The sequence below is a fragment of the Budorcas taxicolor genome, chromosome 10 (assembly GCF_023091745.1).
Source record: "Budorcas taxicolor isolate Tak-1 chromosome 10, Takin1.1, whole genome shotgun sequence".
NCBI lineage: Eukaryota > Metazoa > Chordata > Mammalia > Artiodactyla > Bovidae > Budorcas > Budorcas taxicolor.
The window spans coordinates 27,876,445-27,893,525 of NC_068919.1; the positions used below are offsets into that span (position 1 = coordinate 27,876,445).

The following is a 17,081-nucleotide window of genomic DNA, read 5'->3' on the forward strand; positions in this document are numbered from 1 at the left end:
AGCCAACCAATTCTTTTATATCCTCCAATTTTTCTATTATTCTTTTTTCCTAAGTCTCCCTGAAGGTCAGGGTTAGAAATAAACTCTCAGTGTGTTTGCCAATAGATAAAAACTTTCTCGTAGCACTTTACCTGCCAATGTGCAGGCAAGAAAGGGGCAAGGTAGCCAAAGTGTAAAAACACTTTTGTGAAAATAAAAAGATTTCTGTACTCCAGTGGGATTCATTTATGAGATTCTTTTAAGAGATATGATCTGGCTTACTGAAATCTAGCAAAATATTGCAACTGATTCTGAAATACAAAAGGGTCTAGGAGGCATAGGTTTAGTCTTGGTTCTGTCTTGCCTGGTCAAACCTTTTCTCTGCTCCTTCCTGGGCTAATGACTATGTTGAACACTAGAAGCTTTGTTTCCATAACACATGTTTATATTAACAACATAGGAGACCTACAATGGAAGAAGCTGGACAGGACCCATTGGATGATGTGTAAGTAACAAGAACGGGGAAGTAGTATGGGAAGCATCTACTGCAATCCAGTAAGAAAGAAAACCTTGACTGTGCAGGACAGTATCCTCAAGCCTGGAAGCCTTCCTAGGGAGGAAAGGCTTTGGTTTCAGTTCTTTGGACTTCATCAGACTAGAAGTGGGGCTTGTAGAGACAGCCAATGTCTCCAAAAGCAAATCAGTCTTATCTGGGGAAAAGACCCTCGTCCCTGCCCCTTACCCAGTCCATGTTCCTATATGACTAGTACAGAAGGTTTTCAATATAATAAACTCCTTAGCAGACTAAAAAAGGAAGACTGAAAACATGCCTCTTCCTTGAATTCTTTATAGGTGTGGCCTGGAGTCCACATACTCAGTATAAATTTTTTTGAAAACAAGTGAGTTAGAATATAATTATTCAAATAAAAGTTTCTTTTGCTTCTTAAAAGATTCGTGTTGTAATGGGTTCCATTTATAATATTTAAGATTAAAATGTGATTTCACTCCAAGCATTTGCTTTGTGCAAAACATCATAGAAATCAATTTATTGTGGACAATGATAATGCAAGGCTGGTGAGGCGTAGTGACAACCAAAGACAGGGCAATAAATGAGATGACAGCGCATCTGTTTTCCTGTCCTGAGTTTGGTAATGAAGATGGTTTTCCTGCAGGCAGGAGGTGATGGAAATACCGAAACTAGAAGTCACAAAGCAGACCCTGGACTTCCTGAACTCAGACCTTGAAAAGGACCTGCAGAGAATGGATGAGGCAAATCAGGTTCTTCTCAAAAAAATTCAAGAGAAAGAAGAAACTATTCAAAGGTCAGGCTTTGCAGTTGGATGGGAAAGTTCTCCTCATCTGAATGCCCCTTGGGATCAAGAGGTGGGTGGGAGGAAAGTTTACTTCTTTGTCCAAGAATTGAGGCAAGTTGTTTAAGTTCTGAACCATAAACAGTGGTGTCCTCAAAAGGTTTTATGTACAGATTTTTCACTACATTTCCACATTAAGTCATTATTTTATTTGCCACCTCATTGGGTGGTCACTTTGGCTCCCCGAGACCTTGGCGGTAGCTTCTCAAGCTGGGGCCCTGGCAGCTTCCTTTGGACTGAGCCACCCCTGGGTGACTATGTTTCAGTCTGGAAAGAGATATCACACTGTCGGTCAGACAAGCCAGAGAGAGGGAGGAGCTGAACCACTTCATATCTAAGAAGGAGGAAGCCCTGCGGGACCTGGAATTAGAGACGGCAAAGCTGGTAAGGAGGTGTCTAGGAAAGGACAGTGTGATGCATTTTGCTGCCGTCCACCACTCTCTCTTTCCCAGGGGACCATCATCACTGGTACCTGCTGTGTCTGTGGAAATCACAGCTGTCTAGCAAAGTGTTTTGGGCATGATGTGCTCGGCGTGGGGGCGAGACCTGGGCTCTGTTCCCAGATCCTCTGTGTGGGGCCCTCGTCCCTGGATGGGATTTCAGTGGCCCAGTGAGGAAGAGGGTTTGAGAGCAGGGTGCAGTTTTTATCCTTTACCTCTTTCTTTCCCCAGGAAAAAAATAAGGAAATTCTAAGCAGGAGCGTGGTGGAGGTGCAGAAGGAGGTAAGATGGGCTCTGATATTTTTTAGGGAGGGAGGGTGGTCCCAGGATAATAAGCCCACTCTAGAAAGGAGGCTCATTTCTTGGGAATCCCAATAGGATTCATCATCTTTCCGAACTCCCCAGTCAGAAAAACAGAGGGAAGAGGAACCGGCAAGATGGGTGTGCTCCCTCCCAATCTGCCTTCCAAGTCTCTTAGAACAAACTGGCTAACTGATACCATCCTTTGTCCTCTGGGAGTTACAGCTCTGGGATGGGAAGGTTAAAGGAATGTGAGAGGAGAGAATTGCCCTTCCCTCCCACAGCTGCTCTGTGTCAGTTTCTCTTCCCTCTTTCCCCACCCGCCTTGCCTCCTTTGTGCCGTACTTTTCATGGGCTCTGGGAACAAAAAGGTCTGGCGTGGAGTCAGGCAGATTCCGGAGGAAGGAAGAGACAGTTTTCTATTAAGCTTCCATCTGGGATCTGAATCAATTAACCACTGTTCTGCTACTTTGAGACCTTCAAGTCTATCCCACGTTTTCATGTCCGGATGCCTCACTCAGTTTACAATTTGGGGGATGGTATTTCAGATTTCAAGGAAATGTAAGAATGCTGGCCTGGATAAAGAAGCCCTAAAGCAGATGCTGGCAGAATTGAAGGTGAGTAGAAAAGCAAATATGCTGATTTTCTGGGAAATGTGGTATCATTCTAACTTTGGGGAGGAATAGCTTCCAAGAACCCACCAGGCTGTCTGTGTGCTCACAGAGGTTAGCCCGTGTCCTTTGTTCCCTCTGCTTTACCCCCTGACCTGGGCAGCATTCATAAATTATTTTGCAGCATTTGCAACTTCAGTTTTAGTCACACTGGTGGCAGAGATGACTACAATGCCCCAAAGTGAAGGGAATTGCTCCAGAGACCTCTTCATCCATCAGTCAATAGGACACACATTCTGAATGCCCATCGGGACCTGCCCTCTAAAAATTTATTATCTAAATGACACACAGATAGTCGAGGAAGAAGAGAATACTAACTTCCACAATTGCAGAAGGATAGGTCAACAATTGTATTTGATTTTCTAACCCATTGTTTATAACTTAAGGGAGTTTTTTTTTTTAATTGAATTGAATGTTTTACTAGGTGGCAAACCCAATGAGAGCATGAAGTTTTGTCTGTGTGGTTCACACCTATTTCCCCAGTGCCTAGAATAATGTCTGGCACATGGTAGTAGCTCGCTAAATATCTGTTGAATGAAAAGATGAACTGGATGCCCAGTAGAGGGCAGAAATCCTATGGAGATGCTCTCTGCAGCTTTATGTGGTGAATATGACCATTTGGCTGAGCCCAGCATGCCAGAGCACTCCTGTTCTGTTTTTCTTTGAAAAGGAGGCAGAAGGTTTCTCTTTTGCTCCATGATTCAGGCTGCATGTGAGTGCACCCAGCAGAGTATAAGATGGAGGAACAGGTTGGCACTTTATTCAGTAGGACTGGAGGAAGAAGGGTGATTAGGTCCAAAGACTGGGCAGTCAGAAAACCAAGGCTTAAACGTTGACTCTGCCACTGTGTGATTTTAAATAAGTCACGCACTTAACCTTGCCTTGCTGTTGTCTCCTCCTCACCTGTAAATCGGAGAAGGCAATGGCAACCCACTCCAATACTCTTACCTGGAAAATCCCATGGACAGAGGAGCCTGGTGGGCTGCGGTCCATGGGGTCGCAAAGAGTCGGGCACGACTGAGCGACTTCACTTTCAATTTTCACTTTAATGCATTGGCGAAGGAAATGGCAACCCACTCCAGTATTCTTGCCTGGAGAATCCCAGGGACGGAGAAGCCTAGTGGGCCACCGTCTGTGGGGTCGCACAGAGTTGGACACAACTGAAGCGACTTAGCAGCAGCAGCAGCACCTGTAAATGGGCCAGTAATATTGCCCACTCCAGGTTGTTATTGTCTGTCCTCACTATATGATAGCCATTATCATCATTCCCTGGGCTTCTCTGGTGGTTCCTGCAATGCAGGAGATATGGGTTCAATCGCTCGATCAGGAAGATCCCCTGGAGAAGGACACAACTTAGAGACTAAACCACCACCACCACCATTGTCATGCTCATTGCCTGTCTCGGGGAAGATGAATATGACCCATTTACTTTCACAAAAGAATGCTCTCAACCTTCTGCTGTCACACGCTGTCTTTACCAGGTGAAACTACAGAAGTCAACAGAATCCTGTGCCAGTCAAGAGAAGGAACTGGTCAAGGTAGAGGTGGAGTCTCCTCCACTGAGGGTCTGTTCAGGATACAAATGAGAGAGAACTCCAAAAGTTTTAGAAACAGAACAGTTGGAGGCACGGGAGGGGGAGGAGCAAGAATATCTGGCAAGTGAATTTCTGACTCACCTGCAGGTAAAGGAAAAGAAAGCTTATGTTAAAAGTACTAGTCTTGTCATTCCTTAAATACCCCTCTACCTCAAATACTCAAACACTGTTGTTGAAGCCCATATCTAAGTGCCCTGAAACATCTCCTGATGTTTCATGTAAAAGGCATATGAGAACCTGGGAAAACAACTTTCTTTGCTCAAAATTAGACCCTGCCCATGAATGATGAGATCACTGGCTTTATGATGTGGTTGCTTTCCCCGGTAAGAAGTTGCTAGGTAACCAGCCAAATAGCCAATGCACCAGTTGGGAGCAGCCCAGGCTTCATTGTGATTTAATCCACGAAATTTGTTAATTCTCATTTTTTCTAGATAGAGAGTGACTATCAATCTGTGTATCAGCTCTGTGAGGATCAGGCCCACTACATAAAGGTACACTGCCCCTGGGGACCAGTCATAGTAGGGCAGAATTGTTCCAATGCCTCGGATCCCTTGGTTTCTCATTCAGGCTAAAATCTGCCACTAGGGGAAATACCATTTATACAACAGCAGCAACAACAACAACAAGAACCAGGTGTATGTTAAGGATTTATTTATACTGGCCCATATAATATTTTTAAGCAATCTACATACAGTATTTTTCTCAATTAGTTTGTCCAGTAACCCTTTGAGGATTATGTTGTTATGATCAAGAGGACACAGGTTCAAAGAAGTTTGGTAATGCGCTCTGAAAACACAGTAAGTGTGAGAGCTGGGATTTTCCTACAAGCAGGATCCAAAGAGAGAACTCTTTCCCTTTTTTCCATATGCATCCATCCAGTCACTAATATCCTAATTTTCATTAGAACATCTTCATACTTGTGTGTGTACATTCTTGCATGCACCATTTGGAAAATTAGGAGTTAGTCTTAAGAGAATCTTTCGTCAGTGACAGTGAAATGTCATTGATACAGAAATTCAGAATACAGAAATTCTTGATTATGATCAATTTTTTTTTTTATTTCCATGGGAAGAAATACCAGGAAATTCTGAGACAGATGGAAAAGGAAAAAGAGATGCTTCTTCTTGAAAAAGAAGTGTAAGTTTGGGAAAATGACCTCATTGGTGGGATGAAGCTATAGTCCCCAGTGATCCTTGAAGGGCAGAGTACTTCTCAGACCAGTTTGTGTCACTATAAATAGCTCCCAACAAGTTATCCCTGTCAACTTCTGCTCCATGTTCTGTACTGAAAATTCATCAGCATTCAGGCTTCTCTCTTGCCTTTCTCAGCAGTTGGTGTTTAAAAGGTCTGTTTTCATGCATCCTCAGTTGAGTATTGTTCTTGAAAAAACTGATTGTGTGGACCCCTTTCCCAGGACATGGTGAACCCCTACTGGGGGCCCCAGCGATAGCCATTTACATACGTTGTGTATTTGTAGACTTGCATGGTTTAGGACTTGACACACTTTCCATTGTTTGCTTATACTCTTTAACTGTGTTATGTATTATATTGTATTATGCAATATACAGAGAGTACATAAATCTCAAGTGGTGTGTTAACATGACTCAGATCAAGATATAGAACATTCTGAGTACACCAAAAGGCTCCCTGTGTGCTCCTCTCAGTCATTGTTTCTTGCGAAGGTAACCATGATTCTAGCTTCTATCATTTCTTCTTGGCTTTGTCTGATCTTGAACTTCATGTGAACTCAGTATGTTCTCTCTTGCTTCTGGCTTTCACTGACATTTATCCACATTGCTGGATGGCTCTCTGGTTCATCCTTTTCCTTGCTGTCTATAGTATTCTATTGTAGGAATATGGCACAATTTATCTATTTTACCACTGATGAACACGTTGGTCATTTCCAGATTGGGGTTATTCAACTAAAGTTGTTATAAACATTTTTGTGCATGTATTTTGGTTGACATATATACTCATTTCTGTCAGTTATGTACCAAGGAGTAGAATTCCCAAGTCATTGAGTATACATATCCGTGGCTTTACTAAACAAAGTCAAATGATTTTCCAAAATGGATTACCAGAATCTCCTCCAATGAGAATCTATAGTAGTTCCAGTTATTCTGTTCCTCATTTTCACTTCATATTTACAGTCTTTTTAATTTTAACCACTCTGGCAGGAGTATAGTGATATCTAATTTTTATTTTAATAATGCATTTCACTATTGATTATTAATATATATACCTTAAAATGCTTACTTGAAATTTGGTTATCTGCTTTTATAATAAGTCTTTTGCCTTTATTTGGGAGATTATCCATCTTTTTCTTATTGCTTTATAGGATTTCCTTATATTTTTTTATGCGATCCATCATCAGATATGGACGGACACACACACACATGTTACAGTCATTTCTATGGCTTTTCTGTTTTACTCTCTTAATAGAATCTTTTGATAAAAAATTTCTTAATTTTAAGGAAATCCAATCCATGAAAGTTTTTTCTTTTCTTTTTTTGCTCAGTACTTTTTCTCGATAATAAAACTATTCTTTAATGCTTTCCCAAAGAATTTTCTGTTTGTTTTGCCTTTTACATTCAAATGAATGTAAACATTCATGTGAAATTTTTGTGTGTGTGTGGTGTGAGGTAGAGATCAAGATGCATTTTCTCCATGTGTGGATAGCCAGTTGGCCCAGCACCATTTATTTAAAAGAGTATGCATTTCCAGTGGTGCCTTGATTTATAAGTAAGGTGACATATTACTGTATGTGTGAGTCTGTTCTGGATATTTTATTCTGTACCATTAGTTTGTGCCTCTATCCTGTGCCAACACTACACAAGGATAGAGGCATCGACTACAAGCATAGACTACTGGAATTCTGAAAGAGATGGGAATGCCAGACAACCTGACCTGCCCCTTGAGAAACCTGTATGCAGGTCAAGAAGCAACAGTTAGAACTGGACATGGAACAATACACTGGTTCCAAATTGGAAAAGGAGTACGTCAAAGTTGTATATTGTCACCCTGCCTATTTAGCTTATATGCAGAGTACATCACGTGAAATGCCAGGCTGGATGAAGCGCAAGCTGGAATCAAGATTGCTGGGAGAAATATCAATAACCTCAGATATGCAGATGACACCACTCTTATGGCAGAAAGCAAAGAATAACTAAAAAGCCTCTTGATGAAAATGAAAGAGGAGAGTGAAAAATTTCAACATTCAATACTCAACATTCAAAAAACGAAGATCATGACATCCAGTTCCATCACTTCATGGCAAACAGATGAGGAAACAATGGAAACAGTGACAGATTTTCTTTTCCTGGGCTCCAAAATCACTGCAGATGGTGACTACAACCATGAAATTCAAAGATGCTTGCTCCTTGGAAGAAAAGTTATGACCAACCTACACAGCATATTAAAAAGCAGAGACATTACTTTGCTGACAAAGGTCTGTATAATAAAAGCTATGGTTTTTCAGTAGTCATATATGGATGTGAGAATTGGATCATAAAAAATTGGACCAAAAATTGATGCTTTTCAACTGTGGTGTTGGAGAAGACACTTGAGAGTCCCTTGGACTGCAAGGAGATCCAACCAGTCAATCCTAAAGGAGATCAGTCCCGAATATTCATTGGAAGGACTGATGCTGAAGCTGAGACTCCGATACTCTGGCCACCTGATGCGAAGAACTGATTCATTGGAAAAGACCCTGATGCTGGGAAAGATTGAAGGCAGAAGGAGAAGGCAACGACAGAGGATGAGATGGTTGGATAGCATCACCGACTCGATGGATGAGAGTTTGAGCAAGCTCCGGGAGTTGGTGATGGACAGGGAAGCCTGGTGTGCTGCAGTCCATGGGATCGCAAAGAGTCGGACATGATAGAGCAACCGAATTGACTGACTGACAGGGCTTACAATTACAATTTAGTTTTATAATTAGTTTTGATTTAGCATATCTTAAGTTCTGCACCTTTATGCTGTTCTTCAAGACTATTCAAGGCTATCTTAGCTATTTTTGGCTCTTCAAATTTCCATAAAAAATTTAAAATTGGCTTCTAAATTTCTACCAAAAAATATTGCTGAGATTTTGATTGTAATTATATGGAATCTATAGATAAATTTGGAGATTAACAATATCTAAACAACATTGAGTTTTCCAAGTCATGAACATTTTTATCCCTATATGTATTTAGATCTTATTTATTTTTTCATAAACATGTATTGTAGTTTTCTCTAGTGTTTTGTGCATCTTTCATCAGATTTATTCCTAGGTTTGATATTTGATATTTTTGATGCTATTGTAAATAAGAAAATTGTTAATTTGATTTTCTAATTCATTACTAACTTTGGCCACCTCATGCGAAGAGTTAACTCATTGGAAAAGACTCTGATGCTGGGAGGGATTGGGGGCAGGAAGAGAAGGGGACGACAGAGGATGAGATGGATGGAAGGCATCACCGACTCAATGGACGTGAGTCTGAGTGAACTCTGGGAGTTGGTGATGGACAGGGAGGCCTGGCGTGCTGCGATCCATGGTGTGGCAAAGAGTCGGACACGACTGAGCAACTGAACTGAACTGAACAGTATATAGAAATACAATTCATTTATAGGTTGAACAATGTGGGGGTTAGGGGCACAAGTCCTCTGCACAGTTGAAAATTCATGTACCACTATCCCTCAAAAACAAAGGAATTAATAAACGACTCACCCAAGGACAGATTGCTGGGAGAAATATCAACAACCTCAGATATGTAGATGATACCACTCTAATGGCAGAAAGTGAAGAGGAACTCAAGAGCCTCCTGATGAGAGTGAAAGAAGAGAGTGAGAAAGCTGGCTTAAAACTCAGCATTCAAAAAACGAAGATCATGGCATCACCTTATAGTGGCGGGCAAATAGGTGGGAAAAAAGTATAAACAGATTCTGTTTTCTTGGGTTCCAAAATCACTGCAGATAGTGACTTTAGCCATGACATTAAAAGATACTTGCTCCTTAGAAGAAAAGCTATGACAAACCTAGATAGCAAATTAAAAAACAGAGACATCACTTTGCCAATGAAAGTTTGTATAGTCAAAGCTATGGTTTTTCCAGTAGTCATGTATGTATGTGAGAGTTGGACCATAAAGAAGTCTGAGCACTGAAGAACTGATGGTTTCGATCTGTGTGGTGCTGGAGAGGACACTTGAGAGTTCATTGGACTACAAGAAGATCAAACCAGACAATCCTAAAGAAAATCAACCCTTAATATTCACTGAAAGAACTGATGCTGAAGCTGAAGCTCTATTACTTTGGCCGCCTAATGTGAAGAATCAACCCACTGAAAGAGACTGATGCTGGGAAAGCTTGTGGGCAGGACGAGAAGAAGGAGGCAGAGGATGAACTGGTTGGATGGCATCATCGATTCATTGGACATGAATTTGAGCAAACTTCAGGAGATATTGAAGGAAAGGGAAGACTGGCACACAGCAGTTCATGGGGTTACAAAGAGTCGGACATGACTGAGAGATTGAACAGCAGCGACGAAGGGCGGGAAGCTGGAACAGTTCAGATAGACTCAGGACTGAAACCCTTCCTTGGACTTTCCCTCTCAGGGTCTTAAACTCCAGTCTCCGTCTCCGTTCAGTTGTTAAGTCATGCCCGACTCTTTGTGACCCCATGGACTACAGCATGCTCGGCTCCTCTGTCCTCCACTATCTCCCAGAGTTTGCTCAAATTCACGTCCACTGAGTCAATGATGCTCTCTTATCATGTCATCCTCTATCACCCCTTCTTCTTTTGCCTTTAATCTTTCCCACCATCAGGGTCTAAGTGTAACAGGTCTCAAACTCCAAATTCTACTTCCCAGAACAGCATGACTACTATAATCTTTGCTCAGCTCTTGAGGCATCTTCTGGTCTCTGGGCTTTCTTGGAATCCTGAGCTACTCATATAGAGCTTAAGAGCCAGCTATCACCTTAAGGGAAGTTCATGCAGATATTTGAACTCATTTCTTCATGGTTTCTTCTTTCCTTGGATTTTCCCCCTTTAGGGAATTAAACTGCAATCTCTGTCTCCTCAGCCAATTGATGCTGCCACTTGCTGCTTGGACTCTATTCACTGTACCAAGAATTGGCAAGTGCCCTTGGGGAAAGGCCTTGGATGAATGAGGGATTATCTCAGTATGCTTTACTTTGCTCAGGATATGTATCCCCTCATCTTCTGACTGCATTCTTTAATTCATTCAAGTGGCTGTTTTATGTACTTTGTCCAGTTTTTATAGTTGATTGTAGAGATGGATTAGCCTCAAGCAAACTATCCCATCAAGGCCAGATCCTGAAATCTGGGTTGCTGCTCCCCTTTCTTCAATATTTGATGATTACAAAAAGATTCCCATGAGAAGTCTAAAAGTTTTTACTGGAACTGACCCTCTGGCAGGACACAGTTCCAAACTCTGAACAACAAAATAAAACAAATGAATGAACAATCAGAAGGTCCTGGAGAGTGACTAAAACCAAGCAAATTCTCGAGGGCGGGGGCTGCCAGCTGGAAGAAGGGAAAGGCAAGAGGCAGTTTTCTCATCCGATCATTTTTAGTCTGAGGGTCATCACCAGATGGTCAATACCAAAATCAGATGGATTATATTCTTTGCAGCCAAAGATGGAGAAGCTCTATACAGTCAGCAAAAACAAGACCAGGAGCTGACTGTGGCTCAGATCATGAACTCCTTATTGCCAAATTCAGACTTAGATTGAAGAAAGTAGAGAAAGCCATTAGACCATTCAGGTATGACCTAAATCAAATTCCTTACAATTATACAGAGGAAGCGACAAATAGATTCATGGAATTAGATCTGATAGACAGAGTACCTGAAGAACTATGGATGGAGGTCCGTGACATTGCACAGGAGGCAGGGATCAAGACATCCCCAAGGAAAAGAAATGAAAAATGGCAAAATGGTTGTCTGAGGAGGCCTTACAATTAGCTGAGAAAAGAAGAGAAGTTAAAGGCAAAGGAGAAAAGGAAAGATATACCCATCTGAATGCAGAATTCCAAAGAATAGCAAGGAGAGATAAGAAAGACTTCCTCAGTGATCAGTGCAAAGAAACAGAGGAAAACAATAGAATAGTAAAGACTAGAGATCTCTTCAAGAAAATTAGAGACACCAAGGGAACAATTCATACAAAGATGAGCTCAATAAAGGACAGAAATGGTATGGACCTAACAGAAGCAGAAGACATTAAGAAGAGGTGGCAAGAATACACAGAACTATATAAAAAAGATCTTCATGACCCAGATAATCACGATGGTATGATCACTCACCTAGAGCCAGACATCCTGGAATGTGAAGTCCTGGGCCTTAGGAAGCATCACTACGAACAAAGCTAGTGGAGGTGATGGAATTCCAGTTGAGCTATTTCAAATCCTGAAAGATAATGCTGTGAAAGTGCTGCACTCAATATGCTGGCAAATTCGGAAAACTCAGCAATGGCCACAGGACTGGAAGGTCAGTTTTCATTCCAATCTCAACGAAAGGTAATGCCAAAGAATGCTCAAACTACTGCACAATTACACTCATCTCACAGACCAGTAAAGTAATGCTCAAAATTCCCCAAGCAAGGCTTCAACAGTATGTGAACCATGAACTTTCAGATGTTCAAGGTGAATTTAGAAAAGGCAGAGGAACCAGAGATCATATTGCCAGCATCCACTGGATCATCAAAAAAGCAAGAGCATTCCAGAAAAACATCTACTTTTGCTTGATTAACTATGCCGAAGCCTTTGACTTTGTTGAGAATCACAACAAATTGTGGAAAATTTTTAAAGAAATGGGAATACCAGACCACCTGACCTGCCTTCTGAGAAATCTGTATACAGGTCAAGAAGCAATAGTTAGAACTGGATATGGAACAACAGACTGGTTCCAAATCGGGAAAGGAGTACGTCAAGGCTGTATACTGTCACCTTATTTATTTAACTTATATGCAGAGTACATCATGCAAAATGCTGGGCTGGATGAAGCCCAAGCTGGAATCAAGGTTGCTGGGAGAAATATCAATAACTAACCTCAGATATGCAGATGACACCATCTTTATGGCAGAAAGTGAAGAGGAACTAAAAAGCTTCTTGATGAAAGTGAAAGAGGAGAGTGAAAAAGTTGGCTTAAAACAACATTCAGAAAACTAAGATCATGGCATCTGGTCCCATCACTTCATGGCAAATAGATGGGGAAACAATGGAAACAGCGAGAGACTATTTTGGGGGGCTCTAAAATCACTGCAGAATGTGACTGCAGCCATGAAATAAAAAGATGGTTGCGCCTTGGGAGAAAAGTTATGACCAACCTAGACAGCCTATTAAAAAGCAGAGACATTACTTTACCAACAAAGGTCCATCTAGTCAAAGCTATAGTTTTTCCAGTAGTCATGTATGGATGTGAGAGTTGGACTATAAAGAAAGGTGAGTGCTGCAGTATTGATGCTTTTGAACTGTGTGTTGGAGAAGACGCTTGAGAGTTCCTTGGACTGCAAGGAGATCCAATCAGTCAATCCTAAAGGAAATCAGTCCCGAATATTAATTGGAAGGACTGATGCTGAAGCTGAGACTCCAATACTTTGACCACCTGATGTGAAGAACTGACTCATTTGAAGAGACCCTGATGCTGGGAAAGATTGAAGGCAGGAGGAGAAGGGTAGGACAGGGGATGAGATGGTTGGATGGCATCACTGACGTGATGGACATGAGTTTGAGTAGGCTCCAGGAGTTGGTGATGGAGAGGGAAGCCTGGTGTGCTGCAGTCCACGGGGTCACAAAGAGTCATACACGACTGAGCGGCTGAACTGAACTGAACTGAGTCTGAGGCTAAGCTAAACTTGATGTGAAGGTCTTTTTAAAAGTCTTGAGGGAACCGTACAGTCTCTCTGAGATAGAAAATAAAGGACAGAGCTCAGTGTAGTCAAACTGCTGGATTAAAAAACAGAGGGCTAGAGATGGAGAGTCTCAAGTTGTATCTAACTCTGACCAAATCACAAACTGACCTCTAAAACCATGCACTCCCAAGGCATTCTGTGGCCAGCTGAGGATATCAGACCTGAACTGAAGTTTGAACTGCCAGCAGGAGATAGAATTCACATTTTTGCAGTGTGAATCCAGTAGCAGGGTTGTGTCATGGTTACCCTTCATTGGTTGTCTTTTCTCTTGAGACTGGACCACATTTTGCTGTTTCTTTGCATATTGACCAATTATACATTTTGAATATTGTTCCTTGTGAATGTTACCAAGAATCTAGGAAATGAATTGCATACATTGCCTGACTTAGAAAAGCATCTTTCATCGGTCCCACAGATTATGTTACTTAATTCTTGGATCCGATCTTTGTCACTCAGATGCAAAGCCCAGAACAACTCCGTCCAAATAGTGAAACCGGGGTCAACTCTGGTGGAGACAATCCAAAGCAATATGGTAAGTTTTCCTTGCCCCAGATTGGAGTTTTCCTCTATCTTTTCCTACCCTGGCTTCCCCCTCGCTGCCCCCTGACCCCTTCCCTTCTTTTCAATAACCTTAGAGGTAGGAAATTAACAAGGCTCAGTACCTTGCTTCACACCACAGCAGCTAGGAAGTGGCAGAGCCAGTGACTCCTGGGTCAAGCTCTTAGCCACCCTAGTATACTGCCTTTCTATGAGCACATGGACAGGCACACCTGTGGCTTTTTATTGCTTCCCACAGGAGAAGACCATCATTAAGAAACAGAAGAGAATCTTTTGGTACAGGTAAGTTAGAATCTTGTGTTTTCCTAGTCTAGGTCGTGTTCACTCTGTAGCAGTAAGTGACTTGATAAGAGCATGTAGAATAAGGATAAACACATCCACCAACCAGAAAATACCAGGCAGCCCCAGATTTCTGCCATCTCTCCCTTTCTTCTTTTCTGAAAACCAGAGTTATGTAGGACTTGGTGGCTGGAGAAAATGGCTGTTTTGGAGACGTTTAAGGTGAAGCTTGCATTTTAATTTCCATTTCCACTCTTAAGACTCATAGTAGGGCTCCTTTCTATTTTTCAGATCCTGAACCTGATAATCTGCTCTCCTCTTTACTGGAAAGAGAGTTCAAGGTGCATTAATTTTCTTAGTTCTTTTATTGCAGGCTGTAAAATTTTAGAGAAAAAAATCACTTGAACTCCGTGCCTTTTCTTTTTTAATTTTTGAAACAAGGAGACTAAGATGCTCCGTGTAGCACTTTAATGAAAAACTTCAATTTGTGACATTTTAGTATAGTTAAGGCAATGGCACCCCACTCCAGTACTCTTGCCTGGAAAAATCCCATGGACGGAGGAGCCTGGTAGGCTGCGGTCCATAGAGTCACTAAGAGTCGGACATGACTGAGTGACTTCACTTTCCATTTTCACTTTCATGCGTTGGAGAAGGAAGTGGCAACCCACTCCAGAATTCTTGCCTGGAGAATCCCAGGGACGGGGGAGCCTGGTGGGCTGCCGTCTATGGGGTCGCACAGAGTCGGACACGACTGAAGCAACTTAGCAGCAGCAGCAGCAGCAGTATAGTTAAAGATGAAAAGCCTTGGGCCAGTTTTCAGGGTGGAATTTTCTTGGGTGCACACAAGAAAACACATGCACACAACCTATTATTGTTTCAGTTTCTTTTTCTTTCTTTCTTTTGTTCTTCCTTCCTTTCTTCTTTGGCCACACCATGTGACCTATAGGATCTTAGTTCCCCAACCAGGGATTGAAACTGCACGCTCAACGGTGAAAGCCCACATGGAGTTCTAACCACTGGACTACCAGGGAATTCCCGAGTTGGTTTCTTTTAGCACTTGATGTTTAGCAAAAAAAAAAAAAAAAAAAAAACGAAAAAACACAACTCAATCATTTTCTGTGGATGTTAATGTCAGAGATGGCCCAGACATATCTCACATTCTGAAAGTTCTTGCTATAGTAGAGTGGGGAGGACCACTGATGATGAGACTTTCAAGAGTGCAGTTCTGGATCTCATGTGACAACCCCCACAAAGGCCTGCATATATAGTACCTGGAAGGTCTTATTCTTCTGCATCTCCAGCTCTTCTGTGTGGACATCTATTCTTTTTTTTTAATTTTTTTTTTTTTTTTTACTTTACAGTATTGTATTGGTTTTGCCATACTTCTGTTGGAGGGCTTAAAAGTCAGGAGGGCTGTATCCCAGTCCTCACGACCACATCAGTCTTTTTCTATTATCACCTATCCCCTGCCCTCACCCTCTGTGTCTGCATGCCTCACTTCCCCATCAGGCTGGCCCAAAGAAAGCGATTCACGGTCATTTATGAAGATGAGGTTCACTTCCTGCTGCTGCTTCCTGCGCTGTCTCTTTCCCCCATGCTAACGATGAATGTCTCTCTGCAGGCATTTCAGGTATTTTATCTTCATGGTCATGATCTTCTTTAGGCTGCTGGGTTACATGCTTTTCTACCTGCAGTACATAAACCCAGACCTCCTTGTGGATGCCCTGCCCGTGGTCATGAGCAGAGAAACCTTGAAGAGACTGCGGGATGCCTTATTTCCCTTCCTCACTCTAGAGGTGGAAGAAGTTCTACCACATTAGTCTGGAGTGACCTGGGGGCTTCACACTGCACCCAAGTGGAGAGGAGGGCATGGCTGTGGCCCCCAGGTGGGGAATGGGCCAGGAAAGAAGTAGGAGCTCCGACTCAGGACTGCTGCTTTGATATCTGACCTCTTCATTTCATTCTTTTCCCACGCTTTTTCTCCAGAGTGTCTCTTTTTCAAATAAAACATATGTTTGATCAGAGTTCACTGTGTTGGTCTGAGAATTTGGTCCACGGGTCCTTTAGGGAAGATAACCATACATTATCTTCCCTAAAGTTCTCTTATTTTATATTATTCTATGTCTTTTAGGAGTAGGATAGCCTGAAAAGCTGACCTTTTACATGTACACAGATGGTTACTCATTCTCAATTGAGAAGAAAATTACCCTAAAATTCAAGTGCTGTAATAAAATCAAATCATAATTCAAATGCCTTCCTTCCCATAATGCCTCCTCTGATCCTCCAACTGCACCTGCCACCTTCTCCGGGCTTCCCTTACTGGCCTGCCCACTTCAGCCTTGCAGTATCATTACTGTCTTGAGGGTGGGGCTTCTGATACCTAGATTCTGTATCAGCACACATGGCCCCAAGCATAATGTCTTTGCAAAGACTCCTTGGAGAGCAGCATCTACTGGATGCTGAAGCTGAGTAGTGGAGACAACTTCCTTTTGCAGCTCCTTCCTCCTATGCATTTCTGAAGCCCTTGCTTTCTGGTGACTTTTCTCCTTCCAAGACCATTCTCTTGAAAAGGTTTCAGTTGCACAGTAATGTCAAGGTGGAAGAGACACATTGTGTGTTTTCTTTGGCTGCAAACATGACCCTATCCCACATTTTCTTTTGGGGGTCTAAGGACGAGAGAGTGAATGAATGGTCTCAAGACGCCTTAAAAAAAAAAAAGAATGAAAAACTGATCAACACCACCCTCTTGTGGTCAAATACAAGCTCTATTGCATTTCAGCAGGATTCCCTCCAAAAGGCAGGTGTGTGATTAACAAGTTGAAGCAGAAACATGGGTCTTGGACAATTCTCTGAGCTCTAAGAAGTCCAATTAGTATTCATTCATTCATTCATTCAACAAATATTCATTGAACCTTTCTCTTGGTCCAGGCTCTGGGATTAAAGCAATGAATGAAACAGCAAAAAAATCTCTTCTCTCATTGTG

At 42.0% G+C, this 17,081-nt stretch overlaps 1 protein-coding gene across 1 annotated transcript; it reads left to right on the forward strand.

Annotated features, from left to right (window-relative positions):
- The first annotated feature begins 449 nt into the window (after positions 1-449).
- Positions 450-15,918, forward strand: LOC128054618 (transmembrane and coiled-coil domain-containing protein 5B). Its single transcript, XM_052647261.1, has 12 exons — positions 450-484; positions 1,152-1,301; positions 1,616-1,733; positions 2,021-2,071; positions 2,638-2,706; positions 4,242-4,298; positions 4,787-4,846; positions 5,428-5,492; positions 10,986-11,117; positions 13,718-13,793; positions 14,058-14,101; positions 15,720-15,918. The coding sequence occupies exons 1-12, from the start codon at positions 450-452 to the stop codon at positions 15,916-15,918; spliced, it is 1,056 nt and encodes a 351-aa protein (XP_052503221.1).
- Positions 15,919-17,081: the final 1,163 nt, after the last annotated feature.